Consider the following 26,817-nt stretch of genomic DNA (forward strand, 5'->3'; position numbering starts at 1 on the left):
TACACAAGAAAACTTAATAGCACAATTGGTTGTCTACATTTACAGTACCAAGATAGAATAATTAAGGATGATGTATATTCAAATTTTAAATAAAAACTGATCCATGTTTCCTAATATCAAGGTTTTTCTATCTCAGGTGTATGTTGTCGTTGGGGTTGCAGCATTAGCATGCACTGGAATGATACTAATGCTAATTATTCTCAAGTTTGGAAAACACTCCAAGTTTGGAATGAAAGGTAAGGAAGACACAATTTTGTTAAATTGATATGTTGTAAATAAAACTACTCAAGCTGAGTGGTGAAGTATTACTTCAGGCGTTAATTGATAACCATTGGTTTGGGATTTAATAACTTCATTGAACTGATGGACTATTAAAACCTATCAAACAATATACCACATAAACATTCAATGTAACTCTTCATAGGGGTTTTGGATTTCATGGATTATTTTGCCAATTACGTATGAATTTGTCGGTCTTATTTAATGTGAAAGGAGCCAGTAGAACAATATGTAAAATTCATATGGAGTTTTAGGCAGATGTCCTTTCCTTCACCCCCACCTTACTTGTAATCTCAAGGATGGAATGGATGACTCACAATTGCTAAGTCACTTCATGAGGATAATAGTCAACTAAACTCAGTTGCTTCTGCTCTGACTTTCATCACTTCTTACCCAGATTGGTAAGTGCAACAAAAATAAATTATGCCTTCTAGGGAATTATTTGTAGCTGGAAAAATATGCTCCACCCCAATGGCTGGAGGCAAAGCATTCTGTAAGGGGAAAATATCATAAAAAATAGAAAGAAGAAAAGTGGAGGGTTCCCATTTACACCATTTATGTAGTAACAGTTGAGTTCAATAAAGACTTTGCAACATTATGAAATGACTGAAGGACAATCTTGAGGGGTATGAGATCCTTATGTAACAAAATCAACATGTTTGCTGTCTGTTGCCAGGTAGTATAGATTTTTTTCACTTAGATTGCCTCTGTACTGACCTTGCTGCCAATTTCTATTGGTCCCTGTCCCCCAGTACATCAAATTTAAAGACCTCAGTCTTGCTTACAAGTTGCACCATGGTCTTGTCACAACCAACCTTTCTCCAGCTGTGCATCCTAACCTGTGCCCTTTAGTCCGCTGAATCTGGCCTCCTGAGCTTCCACTTTCTTCTCCTGCATTATTGGTGACACAGTTTTCAGCTGTCTCAGCCTTACTCTTTGGAAATTCTTCCCTTAAGCCCTGAATGTAGTGCTTGCCTTTAATCTAATGGGGAACAACACTCTGCGAGAGAAGTATATTCAACCTAAAATGACCCCCTGGAAACAATATAATGTAAAAAAAAATGCTTAATATGTCACTTACCTGAGATGAGATATTCCTGCTTTGCTGTGAAGAGGCAAATTGTTGGAGCCTTGTCAGATTTCCTAGCAAGCAAAGACTAGTCCAGTTGACATATACAACAGATCTAACTTTGCGAGGGTCCTTATTATACCTACAGGAGAGTGGCAACTTTTCCTGTCCTGGGTGCCATACTGTAGCAAACCAACGTGTAAACTCAAACATAACTATGACTCAGTGGAAGTATTGGATCACACTTAATATTGCATTCTGTGGTAACTTTTAAAATGCTCATTTAGGGCTGGATTTTATGGGCCCCCTAGTGACAGGAACAGAGGCAGGGAAGCCCATAGAATTGCATGGAAAGGAGGGGGTGGAGTCACCTTCCTGATGCCTTCAAAGTTAGTTTGGGGCAGGGAAGGCCGAAGACGGTCTTACCATCCAGAGGTCATTTGAGGCCCTTAAGTGGCCAATTCATGGCTACTTAAGGGCATTTTCCCACAGCCACTGGTATTTTACTAGCAGTGGGAAGTGCCTCCGCCACGTGAGGAGGCTGCCCAGTAACTCCAAGCAGTCTCCATGTGGGTTTGCGGGAGCTCTTCCCCATGGGCAATCTGTGGCCCATGGAAGGGTCCCGACTGCAAAGGTTGCTACTGTGGCACCACCTACCCACTGCTCTCAGTAACTCATTCCCCCTCGCTGGGGGCTGCCTGAGTGGCCCCCACTTACCTTCAGTCCAGGGTCCATGGCTACTCTTCGTCAAATGACTGCTGCAGTTCCAGCAGTGGCCACCACTCTCGGTGGTGCTGCTGGGACTGCTGAGCTGCCAACACTCTGATAGGATGGCAGCTCTCTGAGGCGGGATCCCCGCCATTAGATACAGCCAAGAAAGTCCTCCAAAGGGCCAAGATGGAGTTCCCTTTGCCTTTTGGGCCTGGCGTCGGGACTCCCGCTGGCTACATAAAATTCAGCCCTGAGTGTCAACTCATTTCCAACTGACTGCTAACTGCAGAGACGTCAAGGTGTAAAAATGCCAAATAATTTAGGTACAATTGTGTGCAAAAATGTAAATTTCCACTTGGTTACTTTACGAGATTGTGTATGTTAATGTATTTAGGTATATTTACATTTCTTCATTGGCATATTTTCTTCTGTACATTGGTGTAGAACCCATGGAGCACTTATTTTAGCAAATGGTCTAACTTTGTGGTTCTTCTGGTTTTAAAGTGCCAAAATTTGCAGGTCCTTCCTAGTTGGATCTTTCCCATGCACTTTTTCCTTTTCACCCTCCAGCCAGCCCTTGCTTCTGTTAGTTAGAAAGGGGGCAGATGAAAAAATAAATAACAGTAACATAAATAAACTGCAAACACGAATCACACAGTTCTTAAGTTTATATCATCAGGCCCACCATTTCGAACACGGCCATGCAGAGATCATCAACTTGGATGAAGCCATGATGCCCAATATACATATTTTTGGATGGGGGTGGAGGGTATGTACTTTTATGAATTATTTCCTTCCTTTTTCTAGTGGCCCGAGATCTTGCTGAGTGGGTGGGGTACATAAGATACTTCCAGGGCTCCATCTTAAGAAATTTAATAGCATCACGAAAAGACTAAAGGGATGGAGAGATGAAACAGTTTTAGACAGAGGATTATCAGCGTGTTTAATGCCCTAATGTAAAGAGTGGTGGAAGCAGAATCCTTATGAGCTTTTAAATGGAAAGTAAATAAGCACGTGAAAAATATTTCAAAGGGCAGAGGAACAAGACTAAGTGGAGAGCTCTTTTAGTGCCAGCACAGACTCAATGGGATGAATTATTTTTTATTGTGCTGTAAAATTCTATGATTCTATAAGTCAGTTAGTAAAAGGTGCTTGAGAGAATCTGAGTGATGATTCTCCATCCAGTTTTCCCTCCTCCCCAGGAGGGAAGCATCTGGCCTCCACTCAGTGCCTCCCTTCTGCTATTTGGCTGAGATCAATAACTAAACTTTGTGAGAGATTCTATCAGCTGCTTGATACATTCTTCACAAAGCTTGTACTGAGGATCCGTTTATTTGTATCGTTGATTGGTGACGATATATCACTCAAAAGATAAAAGATTCTGACAGCATTACAAATTTATTGTGTGATAATCTAAGATCAACAGCTTTGCCAACACTATTAATTTCATCACTACTTTATTGTCTTTGTACTATTGTTTTAATGAGTACAATTCACCAGGATAGAGGGAGATAACATTGCTCTCTCTCTCTTCTGTCCTTATGAATCATTAAAACAATCATGTAAAATCAATGAATTGTGAACAAAATACAATGTTGTTACTATTGAGTTGATTAGTGAGAAATAAAATTAGCAGTATAGTATGAAGAAATAGGTACATTGGAAATACAGTTGTCTAATCCAGAGTCCAACGGTGGCGATGTAATGATCTGAAGACCATAAGTCATATGCTATAAAAATAAGAAAGCTCAACAATTTACTTTTGAGTAAGAGCTTGAAGCTCCCCGAACAGTGAAGGCTTCTTCATTTCATTCCCCATCAGTACATACCTTTTATGTGCAAAAGGATCACTTGCATCTTTTAAAATCCACTTGCGAGCTGTCTGTGTGAGAAATGCTGTAGGTTAGATATATTACTAATATAAAAAGTAAGGCCTATAAGCATTATATTGATCTAGTAGGAGATCATACTACTCTGGACATCAAGGATGGCAAGCGCAGATAATCTATATTTTTTTAAGACCAACCATTGCAGTGTTCTTTTTTTCCATTGCTGGACGTCAGTAGTACTAAATATAGGTCTACAAAATGAGATTACTATGGTGCACGGAACGCTATTTTTAAATGTGTGCTCAGACATAGCAATTGCTTCAGAAGTAAACCATAATTTTATTAGACTGAAGTTTTCTTTTCCATTGTGGCTATTTAAAATAGTCTCTCTGTATTGATTTTTAACAGAGCTCATGATGCATTCACCTTGAAAGTACAGATGAACTCTTAATGATTTGAATAATAAAAGCAAAAGAATGCAACTTAATGTGTTGTTAGGGCTAGGTTTAAATAAACAATCCAGCAAATATTTACTTATCCTTCCTTGGAAAACACACACACTCAATCCAAATGTGCCAAGTATGTGTTGGCAATGGGAACCTTCACCATGTCACCATGACTAGTTATTTTTGTTTTTATGAATCTTTCTTGTGCCCATCTCAGTGAAGAGATTTCTGTTTTGGGAACTGAAACGCTTTACATTTTGAGCAACTAATGTTAACATCAAGGACTTGATATGACGGATAACTGGTTTAGCTATTCACCACCAGATTAGGCTGGACCAGTTAAAGCACTATTGGGTCCTGCTATAGTCTACCAAAACTACTCACTATTCCAAGATCATCCTGGAATGCAAAAATAACCCCCAGCTTCTTTTCTCTGCTGCAAACTGTCTTCTGAAACCCCTCTCCCCTGTCTCTTCCACCTTCACCTCCAACAACAAATGTGAGGAGCTCATGGACTTCTTTGTTAGAAAGATTGACATCATTAGATCAGCTGCCTCTGTTTCTTCTCTCCTTTCCAATAGCCCACTGGGCCAAACTTATTCTAAGGATCCTCTCTGACCTAGACCTGAACTTATATCTTTCTCTAGTTTTTCTCCTATCTCCCCTCATGCCTTCCCCAAGCTCATCTTGTCCATAAGACCCACCTCCTGCTCCCTCAACTATTCCCACTAACCTGCTGACCAGCCAATTTCCTGGTTCCCATGTTAACTGATATTGCTAATCATTCTCTCTCTTCAGAGACTGTCCCCCTCTCCTTCAAATCTGTTGTCATCACCCCATCTTCAAAAAAACAACCCTTGCCCATCTGTCCTTGCAAATCACTGTCCCATTTCCAACCTCCCTTTTCTCTCCACAATCTTTGAATGTGCTGTTGTCTTCTAAATCAGTTCTGATCCAGAACTCCATGTTTGAATCCCTCTAATCAGGTTTCCACCCCTGTCAATGGACCGAAACAGCTCTTATCAAAGTCATAAATGACATTCTATGTGACTGTGGCAAAGGTAAGCAATCCCTCCTCTTTCTTCTCAATCTGTCTGCAGCCCTCGACACGGTTAACCATACCATCCTCCTTCAAAACCTCTCCACTCTCGTCCAGCTGGATGTGAGTGCTCTCACCTGGCTCCATTCTTATCAATCCAGCCATAGCTGGAGAATCACTTGTAATGGCTTCTCTTCCCACTCCCACACTGTTACCTCTGGATACCCCCAAGGATTTATCCTTAGCTCCCTCCTATTTCACAGCTACATGCTGCTCCTTAGCAACATCATCCGAAAACACTGTCAGTTTCTAAATGTACACTAATCACACCCAGCTCTACCTCTCCATCACATCTCTTGAGCCTTTTACTGTCTTTAAATTGTCAGACTGATTCTCTGGCATCCAGTACTGGATGAGCATAAATCTGCTCCAACTAAATATTAGGATGACTGATGCACACCATAAACTCTGTTCCTTACTCACTGACTCCATTCCCCTCTCTGCCAACTGTCTGATGCTCAACCAGGTTGTTTGCAACCTTGGTGTCATATTTGACATTGAGGTCAGCTTCCAAACACGTATCTGCAAGCTCACTAAGACTGCCTATTTCCACCTCTGTCACATCACCCAACTCTGTCCCTGCCTCAGCTCATCTACTGCTGAAATGCTCACCCATGCCTTTGTTACCTCTAAACTTGACTATTCCAACATACTCTTGGCCTCCCATGTTCTCCATAAACATGAGGTCACCCAAAACTCTGCTCCCTGTGTCCTAACTCTCTCCAAGTCCTGTTCACGCATCATCCCTGTGCTCAGTGACCTACATTGGTTCCTGGTCAAGCAACATCTTAATATTAAAATTCTGATCTTTGTTTTCAAATCCCTCTGTGGCTTCACGCCGCTCTAGTTCTGTAATCTCCTCCAGCCCGACAACCCTTCAAAATATCTGCACTCCTGCAATTCTGTCTTCTTGAGCATTGCCAGTTTTAATGTGTTCTATTCAGGGGTATGGGAACATATGGTTATGTTACTGGGCTAATAATTCAGAGACTTGGACTAATAATCTGGAGATATGAATTCAAAACCCATCATGTCAGCTGGTGGAATTAACATTCAATTAATTAATAAAGAAACCTGGAATTGAAAGCTAGTCACAGTAATGATGCCACGAAACTATCATTGATTGTTGTAAAAACCCTTGCCTGATCTATATGTGACTCCAGACCAACATCAATGTGGTTGACTCTTAACTGCCCTCTGAAATGGCCTAGCAAGTTGTCAAGGGCAGTTAGGGATGGGCAGCAAATGTTGGCCTTGCCAGCGATGCTCATATCCCCTGAAAGAATATAAAAAGAGTAATGGTGACCATAAAACTACAGGATTGTCATAAAAATCCATCTGTTTCACTCGTGTCCTTTAGGGAAAGAAATCTGCCTATATGTCTTACCTGCCTCTGAAATGGCCGAGCAAACTATTCAGTTGTACTCAAGAAGGCAGCTCACCACCAACTTCTCATAGGCAAATAGGGATGGGTGATAAATGCTGGCCTTGTCAGCAATGCTCACATCCTGTGAATGAAAATGACTCCATCATTGATAGCTGTGCCTTCAGCTGCCAAGGCCATAAGCTCTGGAGTTCCCTCCCTAAACCTCTCTTTCCTCCTTTAAGATGCTCCCTAAAACCTACCTCCTGGGCCAAGCATCTGCCCGAATATGTGGCTCTGTGTCAAATTTTGTTTAATGCTCCTCTTGTGATGCTTTGCTATGTTAAAGAGGCCATCTGAATACAAGTTGTATCTCAATTAAATTCATGCAGAAGTCGAATTTTTGAAACCAATTTTTGAGGCTGAAATTTGAGGACTTTCGAACTTTTATTACCAAAATAATAGCCACCCTGGAGATACAGACAGATACTGACATCTAATGGTTGGACCACACTGGTAAGACCACTGGGAATCATTGTAATATCAGGCTGGATTTTGTTCCCAGCCTGACATCAGGTTCCATGGCGGGGTGGGGGGCGCAGTGGGGGCCGGAGAATTGGAGCAGCAGTGTCCGCCACGGAACCGGATGCCAGGATTGCCTAGCCTGATCTTCCCGGCGGCGGGGAAGCAACGTGGGGCCCCTTCACCACTCTGCAATGGGATCCTGTTTTCCATATGCTAATTAGATGTTTGCATTAATTTAAATGTAACCCGCTGCAATCTTACCTTCAGTTCCTGATCTTTAGCGAGACGTGCTGCATTCACGAGCCTTCACTTTCCCGCCCAGGGAAAGCTGACGCCTCCGAGGTGAGAAAAGGGTCAACTCTGCAATATTTGTATAGGGAAGGGGGAAAGGGGTCAACTCTGCAGTATTTGTATAGGGAAGGGGGGAAGGGGTCAACTCTGCAGTATTTGTATAGGGAAGGGGGGAAGGGGTCAACTCTGCAGTATTTGTATAGGGAAGGGGTCAACTCTGCAGTATTTGTATAGGGAAGGGGGAAAGGGATCAACTCTGCAGTATTTGCATCGGGAAGGGGGAAAGGGGTCAACTCTGCAGTATTTGCATCGGGAAGGGGTCAACTCTGCAGTATTTGTATCGGGGAGGGGGAAAGGGGTCAACTCTGCAGTATTTGCATTGGGAAGGGGTCAACTCTGCAGTATTTGTGTAGGGGAGGGGGAAAGGGGTCAACTGTGCAGTATTTGCATTGGGAAGGGGTCAACTCTGCAGTATTTGTGTAGGGGAGGGGGAAAGGGGTCAACTCTGCAGTATTTGCATTGGGAAGGGGTCAACTCTGCAGTATTTGCATTGGGAAGGGGTCAACTCTGCAGTATTTGTATAGGGAAGGGGGAAAGGGGTCAACTCTGCAGTGTTTGCATAGGGAAGGGGGAAAGGGGTCAACTCTGCAGCTATTGCATTGGGAAGGGGTCAACTCTGCAATATTTGTATAGGGGAGGGGAAAGGGGTCAACTCTGCAGTATTTGTATAGGGAAGGGAAGGGGTCAACCCTGCACTTTATTGAACTGTCTGCAGTTCAATCTGCAAAGTGGCTGCCCACTGTAGAATTGTGGCAGCACAGTGGTGAGGGTCCCATGGGGGATGGCTGCCATTTTCTGCACCCACTGCCACTAGCGGTAGCTGGACTACAAAATCCAGTGCATCAGTGTTATGTGATCAAACCTCAGCGACAACATCATCCACTAGGTGCGATTTAAACATATCCCAGATGAGCAAACTTTTTTTTATGTATTCCACCTGGTCTTTGTTCTTCCTTGGCACCATTTTGAAAAAATGTGGGAGTCCTAGCTAAATGTTTGGGTATTTATACTATTGCCTGATTAGAATGTTCTGTCTGTGCTTTGAAAGTTAAAGTCGACCTTTACACAAGATGTAGGAAAAAAACTCAGGATTTTTGTTGGCCTAAATTTTGTCGAATTTTACACAAGGTGGACTTTTACACATGTGTATATGGCAGGAGAGCTTTACATTACTTCCGGTGTCTTCTCGGAAAACAGTCAAATAGTGAATGTATGCTTACAGTTACAATTTCACGATCACTTTCAGTGTGACTACAGCTATGACCATTCACAATTGTGTCCCCTATATTGTAAAGGGATAATTAATCAAGAACAATACCTCCCCAATATCTATTCTTATGAACTTCAAATGCCTTACATTATGACTTCTGAAGTGTAATGTATTACTTTAAGGTATGATTTAATGCTTATCTGGGAGCAGAAGACAGTTTAGATAAAGACTACAGAATTATTTATATAGTAAGAAACTAAACCCTATAGCTATATAGAGTTTCTTTGAAAAGGTGCATGCAAATAAAAGTGATACAGGGGATGAAGAATGAGCATGAGAGGAAGAATCAAGAAGGAGCACTGTCACTGAAATGTGCTTTTAGTTCTTATTAGCGGACAAAGTCGAGTTAGTGCAGTAGCTGAATGCACAGTGTAGTCAAGAAAACTGCATATGCCTTCATTAATGATTCAGTAACAGTGGTTTCAGTTTTCTCTCTGTTAAGAGGAATGCCAGATAATCAATAAATCAGTTTCAAGGTCAGGAATGTCTTCTCCTATGTCGGTCTGTCCACCTACATCAAAAAAGCAATACAGCATGTTCAGGCTATGCATTTCTTCATTGATTAGAATTACCAGCTGGAAGACAAACTACTTAAGAACAATTTTTTTGTGTTGCAAACATGTACCAATGTATTCTTTACTGTGAAGTGCCACACAGACATTTATGGCTTGAAGTCTATTTCTGTGTATTTTTATAGGTTTTACTAATAGATTTAAAATGATAATAAGAAGGGGGAGTGCACTCTTGATACTTGAGGTTTATTTGTCTTTGAGTTACACAGCACAGTGTGAAACTAATGCTATTGTTGGCATTATTCAGCTTTTACTTGTTCTTTCATCCAAATATAGTATTCTTTCCCATGGTATTTAATAGCCCTGAAGGAGGGAATCTGACCATCAAGTTCCTTTCAAAAATCAAAGACTAATTACTGTATTCTGGAGCTTCATATCTTCCTCACCACCCCCGCACCCAGAACTCAATCAAATTCCATAGAGTACAAGTAAACTTCCTTGATGATCTCGCATTATTCTCACCAGCTGTATAGAAAGAAATACTTGCATTTCTATAGCACCTTTCACACCCTCAGGCTGCCCCAAAATTCTTTTAAGAACTTTTTAAGTACTTTTGAAGAGTAGTCACTGTTGTAATGTAAGAAATGAGGCAGCCAATATGCACTCAGCAAGCTCCCACAAACAGCACTGTGACTGATAATCTTGATTTTTTTGGTAATGTTCATTGAAGGATAAACATTTTGGCCAGGATACTTGGAATAACTCCCCTACCCTTCTTTAAAATAGTGGCATGGGATCTTTTACGTCCACCTGAGACCAGATGGGGCCTTGGTTTAATATCTCATCCGAAAGATGGCACTTTTGACAGTGCAGTACACCCTCAGTACTGCACTAGAGTGTCAGCCTAGATTTGATACTCAGTTCACTGGTGTGGAACTTGAACCTGCAACCTTCTGACTCAGACTGCTGCCAACTGAGCCACAGCTGACAAAAAGCCATGTCAGCAATACCAATGCACCCCGGTCTATCCAATAGATTCTTCCCAAGCACTGTGTAAATTGTACATTAACAATCGAAAATTATAGATAGGTAACAATTCCTGAAATCTTTAAATAAAAAAAATCAGGCACAAAGAAATCAGTATGACAAACATTAATGTGTTTAATTTTGCTCCATTCATATCTGTTGACCGTTGGATTTTTTTGTTGCTTTAATCTTGAATAATAATGTTATAAGTGGGAGTATGAACGGAACAATCTATTACGACTGACATTGTGAGAGAGCTGAATTGTCGTCAGCTGAGATACAATCATTAATCTGAAGGTGCTTCAGCATGAAGTGTGTATGTTAATTCAACCTGGGACGTTTTCCAAGTGAGTACTCCCAATGGTATATGCAACATTCACTATTTCCACAAAAATATTCAACAAATGGATATAGCAAAACAGAAGGATAGTACAGTGAATCAGAATTCTTTGCAATGGCTTGCCTCTTAAAAGCTGACATACAAAGGGGAATTTTAAATCTCTGCCCAGGAAAGCCATGTGGAGAGCAGTCAGGCCTCATTTTCATAACACTAGACAACTGCCTGCTTGAAATAGGGACAAACAGGCAGCTGCCTAGCTCCCAGAAGTTGAACATTAGGCAACCTGGAGGCCACCCGCTGGAGCTCAGAAGTGGGGATGGTTTTAAATGGGTCTCTTGGGTAGGAAGCGGGCAGCAATGGTCCAGACTTTACTTGTGGGGCCCAGGGGAGAACGCCTGCTCCTCCTGATACCTCAAAGAAAAGTTTGAAGCTTAAGTTACAGCACCTCTTCTTTCAGTTGAGGTCTCACTGAGAGAGTCAGGCACAGAGGGCGCCCCACTCAGTTCGTGGTTAAAATGCAATCAGGGTCCTATACACATCATACGTCATATTATTTATGACTGGTCGTTAAAATGGGTTAGTTTCTCTCTGCAGCATCCAAGTGGGTTGCCTACACATGCAGACAGACAAACAGATGCTGCCAGACCTGCTGAGTATTTCCAGCATTTTCTGTTTTGGTATCAGATTTCCAACATCTGCAGCAATTTGCTTTTGTCTGCACATACTGCTGGCTTCCGCCTTAGGAATTAAAATTTCCTTCTCCAGTTTTTTAAATTCAGGTTTTAAATACCTTCAAGGCCATTTATTTTGTTAAATTATTAGAACCTTGATACCTGGTCAGGTATTAAAATCTGCTACCATAAGACAGTGCACAGTGTTAGCTGTGATTGCTCAACATTAGATGGTAGTTAATCCACCTGGCCACCTCCAGGAAGTAGTAATAACTTTGGATGAATAAACACTTGGAGGAGGTCAGTGGAAGCCTCGATAGAGGAAATGCCATCTAAAGGCACATGAACTAATCCTTGGATTAGTGAATGGCTGCTAAAGAGTATCCACACCCTGGCGATAATCGACCAATGGTGATCATAACTTTAAATTGTATTTATTTAATAAACCTTTGAATAACTAGTTTTGCTAATCTTTACCTTTGCACAAGATCAGTTATAAGATGTCAGTATTGGCTCAGTGTTAAAGCATGTGTTTCGTCAGTAAACATTGGTTCCTTAGGAGGATGAGACGGCGCAATTAATATTGGGAAACAAGGAAATGGCACAGACTTTGAACAAATATTTTTTATCTGTCTTCATGGTAGGAGACACTAATAGCATCCCAAGAATAGTAGAAAATCAGTTGGCAAAAGGGAGGGAATAACTTATAACAATCATTATCACTGGAGAAAAAGTACTCGGAAAACTAATGGGACTAAAGGCTGACAAGTCCACTGGACCTGATGGCCTGCATCCGAGGGTCTTAAAAGAAGTGGCTGCAGAGATAGTGGATGCACTAGGTGTAATCTTCCAAAATTTTCTAGATTCTGGAAAGGTCCAGCAGATTGGAAAATCGCAAATGTAATGCCCTTATTCAAGAATGGAGGGAGACAGAAAGCAGGAACCTATAAGCTAGTTAGTTTAACATCTGTCATTGGGATAATGCTGAAACCCATCATTAAGGAAGTTGTAGCAGGACATTTAGAAAATCATAATACAATCAGGCAGAGTCAACATGGTGTTATGAAATGGAAATTGTGTTGACAAATTTATTAAACCTCTTTGAGGATGTAACTAGCAGGGTAGATAAAGGGGAACCAGTACATGTAGTGTACGTGAATTTTCAAAAGACATTCATTAAGGTGCCACATAAAAGGTTACTACACAAGTTAAGAGCTCATGGGGCTGGATTTTACAGTGGGCGGTGGGGAACCGTCCACCAACCGAAAAGTTGGTAGTGATCCCGCCTCTGTCAGGCCTGGGGATCCAGACCGGATTTTATGGTCCCCAGGTCCTTAATTGGTCTTGGGCAAGACTTCCACCTCATTGAGGCAGGATATCCTGCCTAATGGAGTTGCCAACCAATCAGTGGGCTGGCAGCTCTTAGTCCCAGCAGCGTCACTGGGAGCAGTGGCCACTGCTGAGACTGCAACCCAGCTTCAGGATGAAGATGATGACCAGCACTGGAAAAGAGGTAAGGTTTTGGGGCCTCACCAGGGACAATCGTTCAGACCACTGTGAGACAAGGGGGGTTGGTTGGGGGTGGAGGTGTGTTGGGCGTTGGAGGCGGTGGGGGCTTCGGGGGTGCCCGATCAGGAGGGTGCTGCCCCCCTCACACTGCCAGAAGGCCACCAATTTTTATCAGGCAGCTTTACTGAAGCCTCAGCCACCCGCAAGCCAACCATAAAATCCCCGTGGTGGCAGGCGGAGGCCGTTAATTGGCCACTTAAGGGCCTTGATTGGCCTGGACGAGCAGGCTATTTCTCACTGCCGCCGCCGCCCCGTGTAAGTTGGCAGCGAAGGCGGGAGTGGGTTGGGAAGGGCCCCCCCCCAGCCTCCCACTCCATTTTACACCCCCACCTCCCACCCTAAAATTACGGCCATGGTGTTGAAGGTGATATACGAGCACGGATAGAGGACTGGCTAACTAAAAGAAAACAGAGTCAGGATAAATGGGTCATTGTCAGGTTGGCAAACTGTAACTAGTGGGATGCCACAGAGATCAGTGCTGGGGCCTCAACTATTTACAATCGAGATTAGTGACTTGGATGAAGGGGCAGATTGTATTGTAGCCAAATGTGTGGATGATATAAAGATAGGTAGGAAAGCAAGTTGTGAGGAAAACACAGAGGGTGGAATTTTATGCTCAACTGGTGAGTTTGGAGGTGGGGAGAGTATAAAATCGGGTGGCATGGTGGCAGTGGTGGGACCCCAGTACCATCCCGCTTCCATTGAAATTTAGTCTGGGGTAGAAAGGCCTGTAAACGGCCTTCCCACCCTGCTGACAATTGTGGCCCTTAACTGGGTAATTAACCTCCAATTCAGGGCCTCTTCCCATCACAGCCACAATTACCTGTGCGGCTACTTCATGGCCTCCGGGGGGGTGGGGTGGGGTGGGGGGGTGCTCCCTTGTTCGAAGGCATTTAGTGCCTGAAGGAGGAATGAGGGGTCCAGCACCGGGAAGGGGGGGCCTGCTGAGGGCCATCCCCCTGCCCTTGCTGCCAACCTCCCTCCCCCACCATAGCCCCCACCCCGCGAGACCCCTCCTGCCCTGACCAACCATTCCTGATTCCAGCGCTGCTCCTGTGCTAGGCTGGACTTCCAGCAACAGGGTCCTAAATCCTATGGAAAGCCCGTCACTGTCCAGTTAAGTGCCTGATTGGCATTAAATTCGGCAGTCCTTCTGTAGAAGACGGGATGCGGAGATCTCAGCATTGGTTTCCCCTGACATCGAGACCCCCACCGCTAGCATAAAATTCCTCCCAGAGAGTCTGCAAAGGGATATAGAGAGATTAAGTGAGTGGACAAAAATTTGGCAGATGGAGTACAATGTGGGAAAATGTGATATTATCCACTTTTGTAGGATTAATGAAAAAGCTAAGTATTATTTACATGGAGAGAGACCACAGAATGCTATGGTACAGAGGGATATGGGTGTCCTTGTGCATGAATCACAAAAAAAAGCCTGCAGTACAGCAAGTAATTAGGAAAGCAAATTGAATATTGGCCTTTGTTGCAAGGGGGAAGGAGTATAAAAGTAAGTAAGTCTTGTTAAAACTATACAGGGGGTTGGTGAGATGACACCTAGATTACTGCATAGAGCTTTGGTCTCCTTATTTAAGGAGGGATATACTTGTATTGGAGACAGTTCACTAGGTTGATTCCTGGGATGAAGGGGTTGTCTTATGAGGAAAGGTTGAGCAGGTTGGGTCTATACTCATTGGAATTTAGAAAAATGAGTGATCTTATTGAAACATATAAGATTCTGAGGGGGCTTGACAGGGTAGATGCTGAGAGGATGTTTCCCCTTGTGGGGAAATCTAGGACTAGGGGTCATAGTTTCAGAATAAGGGGTGTCCATTTACTACAGAAATGAGGAGGAATTTCTTCTTTCAAAGATTCATTAATTTTTAGAATTCTCTACTGCAGAGATCAGTGGAGGCTGGGTTACTGAATATATTCAAGGCTGAGCAACAAAGATTTTTGATCTACAAGGGTTATGGGGGGCAGGCAGGAAAGTAGAGTTGAGGCCACGACCAGATCAGGCATGATCTTATTGAATGGCAGAGCAGGCTCGAGGGGCCGAATGGCCTACTCCTGCTCCTATTTCTTATGCTCTTATGTCATACCAGTTTGAAATCTGGCTCAGATATATGGTTTTAGTGTGTCAATTTGACTCAGTTGGTAGCACTCATGTTCTAGTGTCAGAATACTTTGAACTTGAGTCCATTCCAGGGTTTGGATTATATTCCAGGCTCAGATTGTACGGGAGCATTGCATTGTCAGTGGATGAGCTATTATTTCAATGTTCAGGTGTATGTCAAAGATACCGTGGCACTATTCAAACAAAAGCATGGAACCTTCTTGGAATTCTGGTTAACATTTCTCCCTCAACCAATACCGGAACAGATTAAGTGGCTATTTAATTTAATCGCTGTTTGTGGGGTGTTTCTGGCAATGAATGACTGCTGCATATGTCCACATAACAGTCAATCGACTTCAAAAAAATGCATGTGCATTGCGTGAAAAATGTTTTAATAGAATAATAATAGAATAATAGAATGTTGCAGCACAGAAGGAGGCCATTCAGCCCATCATACCTGTGCCGGCTCTTTCAAAGATCTAACCAATTAGTTTCACTCCCCAGCTCTTTCTCCACAGCCTTGCAAATTTTTCCCTTCAAGTATTTATCTAATTCCCTTTATAAAATTACTATTGAATATTCTTCCATCACACTACAATTTCAGGCAGTGCATTCCAGATCATAACAGCTCACTGTGTAAATTTATTTTTCATCATTATTATTATTTTTTATTGTCAAAAGGCATTAAATGCAAATAATACCGATATTTGTCATACTATAATATGGGAACAGATCACTTCTGTGCCCCTGAATATATAAGCAAGGTGATGGAGTCAAGCCATCACATCTCCTGTGCTTGATCACATTAGTAAAGTCCATTTAATCAAAGTGCTACAAATAGCATTTTATCCACTAGATGGAGCATTAATTAGGCGGCCTTTTGTAGTTTAGAGAATGTTCTTGTATGTTTAATACTTGTTAGATTAAATCTAATATTGGTTGAATTCATGTTGCCAGCTTGACTTTTCACTGATGGAAGGACAAGTAGGGCTCCACTGATTCTTTTATTTCTTCCATCATAAAAAGTTTAAATATATGGGTTCTCCTGGTAATAGTAAAATGTCCTTATTAATCACTTTGCCCCAAACAATTTTATCTCTGTGGTCCATCTCCTTTTAAAATAAATATAACTAACAATATGATAGAGGTATGTATTTGTCAATATGGAAAATCTGGTTGCTTTAAGTAAGTCGTGAAATATTTTGTACGTTAAAAAACAATTAGAGCTCAATTTTACAAAAAAAAAAGGCTGTGCCATTCCATATGCAGCGTGAATCTGTGTAACTTTTTATTGTGCTTGTTGAAATCGGCAGTTTCCATTAGCGGTTTTATGAGATTATCCTGCTCAAGGGGGAGGAGAGACATGAAAATAGATAAATCTGACCTGTTCACAATATTTGTGCAGCCCCACCTTGTTCTGAATCATAAAAATACTGCAAAAGAAAAATTAATCTACATAAATAATCTTAGGGGGAATATTAAATCCACCCCCACCCAGCGGAACAGTGCAGGTAGGGGGTTAAGATGGTGGGCGGGGCCAGGGGGTTGCTCTACGCTCCTGATGTGTTCTCACCATCACCATTTTAGCTGGCGGGGAATCAGATAGAGGGATGATACAATGGGCCTCCCCGGCCCTGGGTTCCCCCTTCCCCCAACTTCAATCAATTGTGGACATTCCCAATCTCCCCCAATGCCTTATTTACCTGGATTCCAGGTGGTGGCCTGCTACGCCCCCTCCTCTCCCCAACAGCTCTTGACTCCACCGACTGGCAGTGACCTCATTCCCATTGACAGTGCTAATGAAATCTGGAAACTAAAATCTCTCAGGCCTTGCACTCTGGGGTGTGGGCGTTTCATCACCTGCTGTGGCCTTCATGTCCCCATGCTAGGGACAGTAATTACAAGCAGGTGGACTAAGATAGAAATGCTATTTTGCCAGTCACTGGCCAACCATGAAGCTGGAGTATGGGGGGGCTCACATTACAGATAATTCAGTTAACAATGACTTTGTGTCATTCTACTTAGAAACCTGTCAATATTTATTATTTTCTGTAAAGAGGTTTAATCATTTAAAATTAATCCAAATTAAAACAATCAGAAAAACTGAAGTATTCTGTCACATTTTGGGTCATTTAAATACATGTGCTTTATTAAAGTTCATGCATAATGAGCTGATTTGTATTTGCCCAGTACTATTTTGAAGTCAGGATAACCATGTGAGACCCACCATGTTTGATTTGAGAATCTTCCAGTTGAAAAATATTGCAACTTCAAATACTGATGTTCTCTCAGACAGTGCACATCAGTCTGCTGTTGAAGTGTCTGCCATTCAACAAATTCTGGAGTTGAATCTTCCTGGTCTTACAGCAGTACAGAGACCTTCAGGCTCAGCAGGGGAAGTTTGTGTGTGGCACTGGCAGCTGACTCCCATTCCAGAGTCTTGAACACAAAATCTAAGCTGACCCTCCAGTGTAGTTTTCTGGCAGTGTTGCACTGTCAGAGATACCATTTTTCCGAGAAGCATTAAACCAAGGCCCCATCTGTCCTCTGTGCTTTGGGATGTGCTGAGGTTGTGAAAGGCGCTATATAAATGCAGTCTTTCTGCTTCTATCCCTTTAAATGCCCAGCCACCTCTAGTGCTGCTGTAGCATTGGTCCTGCCACAGCTCTGCCAGGATTTTGTGGCTGGAGAACAGCAAGCTCCCTGTTGGTGCTGCGAATGTCCAATAGGTTAATGACTAAATGCAACATAAGATGTGACACCAAGCTAAAGAGATCAAGATTCCAGGTTTAATCCGTGGTCTCTGCTAGGTTAGCTGACCCTTTGTCAAAGCAATGCTGGGACAGGGCAATTGGCACCAGGGTTCTTTTTTGTGCTATCCAGTTTGGAAGTTTATTAAAGACAAGATCAGGCTCAACTATGTTGTTCCCCTATAGTTTAATAGGGTGGGAGGAAGTACATGTGGAGCATAAACACCAGCATAGACCAGTTGTGCCAAATGGCCTTTTTCTGTGCTTAAATTCAATGTCATTAATAGTCAGTTGACATTCCGTGTTCAGGTTCACACATGAAGTCTGACCACTTGGATGAGATACCGGAAGGTCATAGGTGCCAAAAATACTGTAGCCCTGTGTGATTCCGTGCCTTCAGGGAAGGAGGAAAGAAAATTTGAGGGAAAATATCAGGAATCAATGGGGTTGGAATGCTTAACCCATTTCTAATAGTTCAACAGTTAACAGATGTTATTGTGTTAATCAATTATTATGAGTAAACTAAAAAGTCATTAAAATGATTGGTGGTTTATTAGGCACTTATCCTTGCTACAGACATTCATTCAAAAAGATTAATTTAAATTTTATAAACGTTACCATGTTTGGTCGTAAAAGCACAGGTGCCAAATGATTTACAAAATGGCTACTCAGTGAAGGAATGTAAAGATTCTGGTTTGCCATGGGGATTTGAGCTAATTAAAGCACTTTATTTGTTATAATTCATTAATTGATTAGTCTTAAGTCCATTTCTGCAGCATTGAGCATTTGTCTATATGCACTCCAGTCACATTATAGAATGCCTGATGCATCCAGTGCTGTAGAACTTATATAAGACCAACTCGAAAAGCCATATCTTTATCTCTGTCTGTTTATTCACAGAAAGAAATGCGCGTATCTTTGGAGGGAGGGGTTTGGGTGAATGGAAAAATAAACCTTTTCACTATCCAGTGAATATCAGACAAGTTTTGCAGCCTGTCTTCATTTTTCTTTTGTTAAATTTTATAGGAAGACAACGGCATATTGTGGAATGGTGAAACAAGTGGAGAAGGCTGTCATGCAGATTTGATTTTAAGGAAATGTACCAAAAGGGATACTGCCTCTTTAATTGCATGACAAAGTGAGCTCTAAGTGCTAAAACGAATTACCCATTTGACTTCATTATTGTTGCTCCACTGCACTTCCTTTTGATGGGTCAACTCAATGCTACATGGCGAGGGTTATAATTAAAGTAATGGCCCATAAGACTTGCTGGATATGTTCTTCTCTCATGTTTGATTCAGAGCAGAATCCTGGTTGTAAAATAACTTTCTAAATTTCATGTTGTTAGGATTTAATTATTTTGTTTTTGTTTTGTTATTTTAATTGAAATGCTACCAATAAAATGATGGTACCTTTTTGTTTTGGTTGTATTTTATCATTTATTCTATTTTGTTTGTGGCTATTATTGATTCCACCTCCTGGAATATGATTATAATTTTATTATTTGACATTCTTGTGTTCTTTTTGTTGTTGTATGTATATATTATTATGCATAAAGTTTGAATTGTCAGATTTTTTAAGCAAATCATTTGTAATTTTCAAACATAGAAAGTAATATAGAATAGAAGTAATACTAACAAATGAACATTATCACACCATACTTTTCAGCATCAGAGGTTATTACATGGGGATAAACAGGAAGATTCAAAAACATCTAATTTATGATATAAACATATATATTTGTAAAGAATAGGAGATTGATACCTTGTATTTTTAAAAATCATTTAAACTCAGAATCATATCTGCTCCTTAAGCAATTCATTCTTTTGAATCTGAAACAGTAATTAATGTCACCAAGCAAAATAATTTTGCTCTAAATTAGATGCAGATATGGTTTGTGTAATGAAATTGTTAAACATCCTGTGCTCTTGACAAGAAACCCAGCATTGGTGGTGTGATTTTCATTCAAAACGAGCATAACCTGCTGCAAATCCAAAGCCACATCCAATTCATTAAACTGAGACAGGAATGCACCGTCTGTGACTTATATTTTTTCTTTTTAAGAAGAGGTGAGCCTGAACCATGTTTCCTGCCCTTGCCCTGTCCCAATCAATCAGTAGCTGAAAAAGCGCAGCCAGATTTGGAAAGGAAATGGCTATTGAACTCGTACTGGAAACCATGAAAATAATAGCTCTCATTGAGCTGTATGAAATTCTGCTTTCCAATTTAATGGTGCACTTCAGTAAATGCCATCTCACAGTATACTCATTTATCCTGTGCCAACATTGCACAGGCTTCGAAGGTAATATGCTAAGCTCTTTCCGGGAAAGGTAATAACAAAAGGCATGTTGTCCCACAGTGGTTCTTTATAAAGTATATTACTGCACTTTCTGGGTTATTTTCTATTTTGTTTTATAAATTGTATGCATGCATATTGTGTTTCAAATAATTTTGCACGTAGAATTAAAATATCAGCCCATTGGAAACCAAATATTTTTACACTTAAAAGCAAGTTTTTTTAAAAGTTATTTTTAGTTTCTGATGAAATCTGAGGTAATTGAGAGGAGATGTACCAAAAATTCTGATGTGCCTTTTCTTGGTGACATAGGAATAGATTTTTAAAGTGGGGATTTTCATCTTTTAAAGTACGACACAGGATATGATGGGGGCTGGGTTTTTTAACTATGGTAAAATGATAGTTGTGCTTGATATGACAACAGTACTTGTAATTAAATGAATAATCCAGAAATCTATCATGACATGTCTAGATAAAACTATTTCTTTCCCTATATTTTAGCAACTGCTCAGCTATGTAGAAATTGTCTATATCTAAGTATCCTTCCTTCCGTTTAAAAATTCAAGGACAGAGCATCTGTGGTTTTAAGTGGTGGAACAGATTTTGGAAAAGAAAGAACTTGATTCAAGTGTTGTTCTCTTTGAGTGGGCTTTTCATTTTCCTATTAATATTCTTGTTGGGTTTTTGGGAGGGGGGAAAAGTCACCCTTTATGTTTCTTTTGGATAGGAATCAAATATCTTTGTGGTGGGGGATGGGTTTACATGTGTAAATGTGGCAGGCTTTGTGGGAAAGAAGCTTGGTGCAGGCTGTCAGTAGGATTAAGAAGTGGATTATGAGAGGAGCGAGAAGGACAACTTTTATAATTAATTTGAGGTTGTCAGTACCTACAGTAGTCACCTTTTAAAATGAAGTTAGAGAACTGGCATGTCTCCCTCACCCTCCACCCTTTCCCTTCTGGGAATAGTTCTGATTTAATATATGTTTTCAAATAAAATCAAGCCTGTATTTATTGGGGAAAAAAACAAAAACTTCTGTTTTCTATGCTTGGCTTGAGGCTTTTATTCCTTTATGGAGATTATGGAGTACCCCTGGACACAATAGTGACTGAATGGGGGAATGTTTTCACACAAAATCCTTTTCCACTGAGTGTTCCTAGATTGTTAAGCCTTTTTTAGACCAGCCAGGAAGCCTATTCAAGCCAATTGTGCACAAAAATATTTTTAAAGGGTACCTGACAAGAACAAGAATGAATAGAGCAGATGCTGACAGTTTGGAATACAAAATTAAACTGCTAATGGTGAGAGTACAAGCAAATGTATTATTATCTTGGGGGGGGGGGGTGGTGGTGGTGGTGGTGGGGGGTGGTGTGTCACTGTTTAAACTGGAATAGCAGTAGTGGTATATAATGGTGGTCAGAGTAATCCTAAGCAAAAATGTCCATGACTGCCCCCATCTTCACATTTTCTTGTGTCTCTGGCTGCTTTTGCAGTGTTTATTACAAACTGCTGATAGCATTTTATTGTTCCTGTCTGTATCAACGCCGATGCAAGTGTTGATCTTAGTGGAACAGGGCATAACAAAACCTCTCTGCGCTTACTTTATTTTCTTTCCTTTTCACATCTCTCCATGGTAGCACCAGTGCCACACTTCATAAGACTGATGCGAAGGGTTCATAAGGACATAAGGCAACAAGGAAAAACAAAAAAGCCCATTCAGCTGATTCCTTACCCACGCAACATTGCATGTGCTCTCATGGCCGGAGGCAGCAGTCCCAACTGCCAGGGCCAAAAGCAGGGGGCGACCCTGCTTCTGCAAACAGCGGGACCCGGGGCTGCATTCTGCCGATGGTAGCCAATTAAGTGGCTGTCGCCGGGGCTGCCATCTCTATTAAGGACGGGGTCCTCCCCCAAGAGCTGCCGGCCCAATCAGAGTGTCGGCAGCTCAGTAGTCTCAGCAGCGCCATCCATAGCAGTAGCCCTTTGCACATGATAATCCACAGCAATGATAGAAGAAGTCTGAGTTTGCCTGGCAGCAAGCTGCCTGTGCACAACCAAAGTGTGAGTTCCAGTACAACACTCAGATACTGGGTAGCTGTAGTTTGTGCTGCAATGGAATCTGTGATACTACCACCAGATGCTGCATCATGGTTATGATGGAAAAGACATGCTTTAAGCTCTGTGCAAAGCTCTGTGGCAAGTTGGTGCTGGACTCCTCCATGCACAAAGCAGGCTTCCCAATGCACAAAGCATTTCATTGTGTATACCCATCATGTGTCTTCTGTAGGATGCTCCTTAGAAGTTCTCATCCGAGCCCTCTGCAGTGCAACCCATGGGCGACCTCACCTTCTGACAAGCTGGTACCAGTGCTATCCTTGCCACTGCCCTGGCTGCAGTCCACTTGTGCCTGGTGTCTCATTGGCCAGGATTTTATGTGATCCCTGAGGCAGGGTCGGAGGCGGGGGTGGGGGGCACAGAGTATCGCGATGGATGGCGGGTTTGGAGAGCCATCGTCTCCCCATTGCCATGTGATCTTCCCAGGGGCGGGATAGGCTGATGAAGGCCTTCCTGCCCAGAGGCCAATTGAGGCCCTTAAGTGGAAGGTACGACAAATTGACGACCAATTAAGGGCCTCTCCCCACAGCTACTGGGATCTTACCAGCGGTGGGGAGGTGGTGGGGGGGTCCCTCTGCCACGTGGGGAGGGTGCCTTGTAATACAAAATGTCTCTCTGGGGGCTTGGGGTGGGGAAGTCCCCACCTCCAAGGGCAATCTGTGGCCCATGGAGGAACACTGCTGGTAACTACTTTACCCCCTGGGAATCCCTCTCCCTGGACTGCATGACCACCCATCACCAGGGCCTTCCGGACTGGCCTCGGCGACTCCACCTTACTTACCTGAGGTCCAGTGTTCCAGTGCTGGGCTTGTTTCCAAGGCTTCTGCAGTACCGGCAGTGGCCACTCCTCCCAGTGGTGTTGATGATATTGCTGAGCTGCCAGCCCTGTGATTGGCTGGCAGCTCTTGGCAGTGGGATCTCCATCTTTAAAGGGACAAGAATCCCGCCTCCTGAAACTTAGATTTAAAACGACCAAAGGATCGCTCCGAGGCAGGTTGGGGGGGGGGGGGGGGGACACGAAAAGACAGAAGTGGGCTTTCCCGGCCTGGCAGCCCATCATGTGCAGATCCCACCTCTAATCTAACCTCTAAAGTAAGTTCAGTGTGAGTATTTGAACTGGTGGCTGTGAGTGTGAAATCAAGTGACAGTGCTGTGTCTTCATCATCACTCTCTTTTTGCTCCAGCACTGCCTGGCCAGGTTGCACCTTTTGAGCATCTGAAAGGAAAAAGGCACAAGGGTAAGATGTGGTATGGTGTGAAGTGGGAGTGGAAATAAGAGGTGCATGCTTACATCATCTGCAGCTTGTAAATCAGAAGAAAGTATGGAATGAAGGGGAAATGGGATGTGAGAAGGAGGAATGGGTGAAGATACCATCAGCTTTGATAGTTTCAGACCCATTGGCCAGGGCCTCAGTAATGGGCTTCCTAACAATGGCCAGCACTGTCTCTTCCACAGGGGATTGAACATGCAGGCATGTATGACCCCACCGGTTAGCTCCTGCTGCCACCAGTTGTGTGCTACCTTGTCCTGCAAGAGAGAGGGAAGTGTGTCAGTGAGTGTGGTGCACTGTGTTTAGGTGATGTAGCTGTCTTCGTTGAAAGTTGGTAGTGGGTGGAATCTTTGTGGGCCCACAGAGGTGGACGTCAAGGCAGAACTGGAAGGAATTTCAGGGAAATTCCTGGCAGTGGCAGGTGGCCAATCTGCATAATTAAGTGCTCATTTGTGGGCTGATTGGGCACATCACCGGGGTCTTCCCGACGGTAGATGTACCTTCCACCGAGGGACAAGCCCGGCAGGTGCTTGGAGGCAGCTTGCCTGCAGGTGGTGAGGGAGGGTGGGGGCCCATGAGGCCTCCTGTTTTACTCCCCTCCACTGGAGCCACAGCCATCAGTGGGCTACACTGCTGCTGCTGACCAACCTGTGAAGGGTTTTCACCTCCACAGGGGTGGCCTTGCAGCTGTGGCCACCGTTTATTTAATTAAATTATAACCTGTTCAGAGGGCGCTCAAGATGGAGGCACCCTCGCATTCCATCTCCAACAGTGGCAGCATCCACCTCTGGCATTGGGGCTGCTGTTGGTCCAAGGCTGCAGGCCCTCTGATTGAGCCTGCAGTCTCAGGAACCCGCCTGCTGTTCTTTATTGTACGGCAGACATGGAGCCGGCCTCTTAATTGGTCGCCCTCAGGAAGATCTTGAAGGCAGGCGCCCTGACAGTCAGTGCGGGTTCAAGACCTGGAAATGGTCCCAACTCACGATCATATTCTAAGAGCACACCATTTCACCCAGTGTGTGCAAGCCTGAGACTTGCAACAGTGTTAGGGGTGTGTGGAAGTATGAATTTTAGGTATGAGTCCTGATTGATTGTTGGTAGGTGACTGAAGGCTGTGTTGATTTGAGCAAGGCTAGTGATGCAGTTGGTAGGAAATGGCGTTTGAAGATGCATTCACTGACCTTGACCACTCGTGAGAGATCATTGAACTTCTTGCAGGACAGCATCCACAACTATCTGCTCCCACTGACTTTCAATGTATTTGTAGAGGGTCTCCTGGTCACCTGGAGATACAGAACGTCTCTCCTTTCCACCTCCTTCAACAAGGCCTTCAGTGCAGCATCTCAAAACCTTGGAACATGCATTCTTCACTGTTTCCCAGGTTAGCTTCACCTCCTGCACGACTGCAGTTCCTGCTGCAGCCACAATACACCTCCTTTTTAAGCAGTGCCAGCTAGCTTCAAGTGATAGTTGCAAGTTCAACTTTTGCCCCGTTGTTGCATACTGGCTCGATACAGCAATTGTTCTATGCCAAAAAGTCAGGCAGTGAAAGATAGAACTGAAACCAATCTTTACATATTTTCATAAGCTTTCATTTACAGAGATGCACATTACAAACATACACTGCCTAACCCAAAAACCCCAGTTTCAGACTGTTCCTATTTATAGGAGCACAAGTTAATCTCCAGTTAATGGCCACCAACTGCATGCAATTAAACACAATTAATATACAACTAACAATCATTCAAATGAGCAAGTGTGTTTTCTGCGTTACATTTAACAGGTGTGGGTTAATCGTGCATCACGATCCCTGCTCCTGTTTTTGGGAGCTATCGAATTTAGCCCCCTTACTCTCTGCACACAAAAAGGATAAGATGCCTACTAGATCTGCCACTGACATTGCACTTGGTGACCCAGTTACCTGGTGCATGAAAATAAACATGCAACACATTGGCATATGTTTTAGTTGGATGGGGATGAGGTCACAACAGTGCCAAGTGTAATATCATGCAGGTTTGACTATGATTACTGTAGCTGTCTGTTGACACGTTCACTATTAGCAGCCAGTCATCAACCCAAGTAGTCATGGTACTGGGCCTAGCGATGCTAGTAGCTAACTTGCTGACTACTCTTACTAACTAATATCATTGGATGAGCTCCATGGCAACATACCGTGTTCCCTTCCAGAACCTCAAACTATGGGACTTTGGAAAAAATAAAGTTTGACTGTTAGTGGTAAAGTATTACCAATAAGAATTTGCCTTGCTTGTCACAATTATACTAACAATTTATGAGCCTGTACTTTAGAATAATGCAAATCTGGGCCCATCAAACATTTCCTTACTCTGAAGCAGACTCAACTCAACTTTTAAATTGTCCATGTTAGACTGCATCCTGTCAGACCATGAAGGTATTTACTTGTCTGTCCTGAATCACAAATGACATCACCTTGCAGGATCACAAAACTGCCATAATCATGGTTTCAAAAATATGTTGGATGTAATATTTGTCCAATGGTAAGAGGTCAGCAAATATGACAAGCTGTCAGGTGATGATTTAACAGCTGTTTTCTGTTTAAACATTCAGTACATTCTGGAAAACTCACAAAACTAAAAAAAGTGGAGAGGTTTAACTCCTTTGTAACTTATGGTATGTTCAGGACTGAATAATGCACAGCTTTTTTTAAAAAAAAGAAATAATGGTCCCAATGTTCCTCTGCGAAATTCCTAGGAAATGTTGAATTCCCAGATGACAGGTCTCCATCGCCTTTACATTGTCATCCAGATTCCCAGGGTTTCCCCAGGTAAGTGACTCTGTGCCTACTGCTTTCCAGCAGCAGCCAGAAGGCCCTGAGCCGAGTGTCCCATCTCTGGCCTGCTGCTGCACTGCCATCCCCATTTCCTGGCATGAGGCCCTGTAAGAGGTACAAAACAGGCCATGCTAATGACTTGGCACAGCAAGTTTGACTGCTCTGTAGACAAGACATGTAGTGTACTTTGGCTGCAGTATCTGGTTAAAGGTGATGGGCAAGTGAGGCAAGGGGAGTGGAGAGGAATATGGGGTCCAATATAGTGGGAAAATCACACAGATGAAATTGCTCACCATTAAGGACAACAATACATCTGTTTATTAAAATAAGTTCAGAATGATGCTGTAAGCTGCTATAAGTTGGCATTGATACAGTGCTGGAACTAATAATGCAGAGCCGGTGGTGA

General features: G+C 42.7%; 1 protein-coding gene and 1 long non-coding RNA gene across 2 annotated transcripts in view; both read left to right on the forward strand.

Annotated features, from left to right (window-relative positions):
• Positions 1 to 26,817, forward strand: part of ntrk2a (neurotrophic tyrosine kinase, receptor, type 2a) — a 280,149-nt gene that overhangs the window by 83,522 nt on the left and 169,810 nt on the right. The window contains exon 11 of the mRNA XM_068030046.1: positions 137 to 236. Within this exon, the coding sequence (XP_067886147.1) occupies positions 137 to 236 (100 nt within the window). The remainder of the gene's footprint in view (positions 1 to 136; positions 237 to 26,817) is intronic.
• LOC137369213 (uncharacterized) lies at positions 5,319 to 19,340 on the forward strand. The gene is made up of 2 exons (XR_010974896.1): positions 5,319 to 5,395; positions 18,950 to 19,340. It is a non-coding gene; the product is annotated as an uncharacterized lncRNA (long non-coding RNA).

This window comes from Heterodontus francisci, chromosome 4 (genome assembly GCF_036365525.1).
Source record: "Heterodontus francisci isolate sHetFra1 chromosome 4, sHetFra1.hap1, whole genome shotgun sequence".
Taxonomy (NCBI): domain Eukaryota; kingdom Metazoa; phylum Chordata; class Chondrichthyes; order Heterodontiformes; family Heterodontidae; genus Heterodontus; species Heterodontus francisci.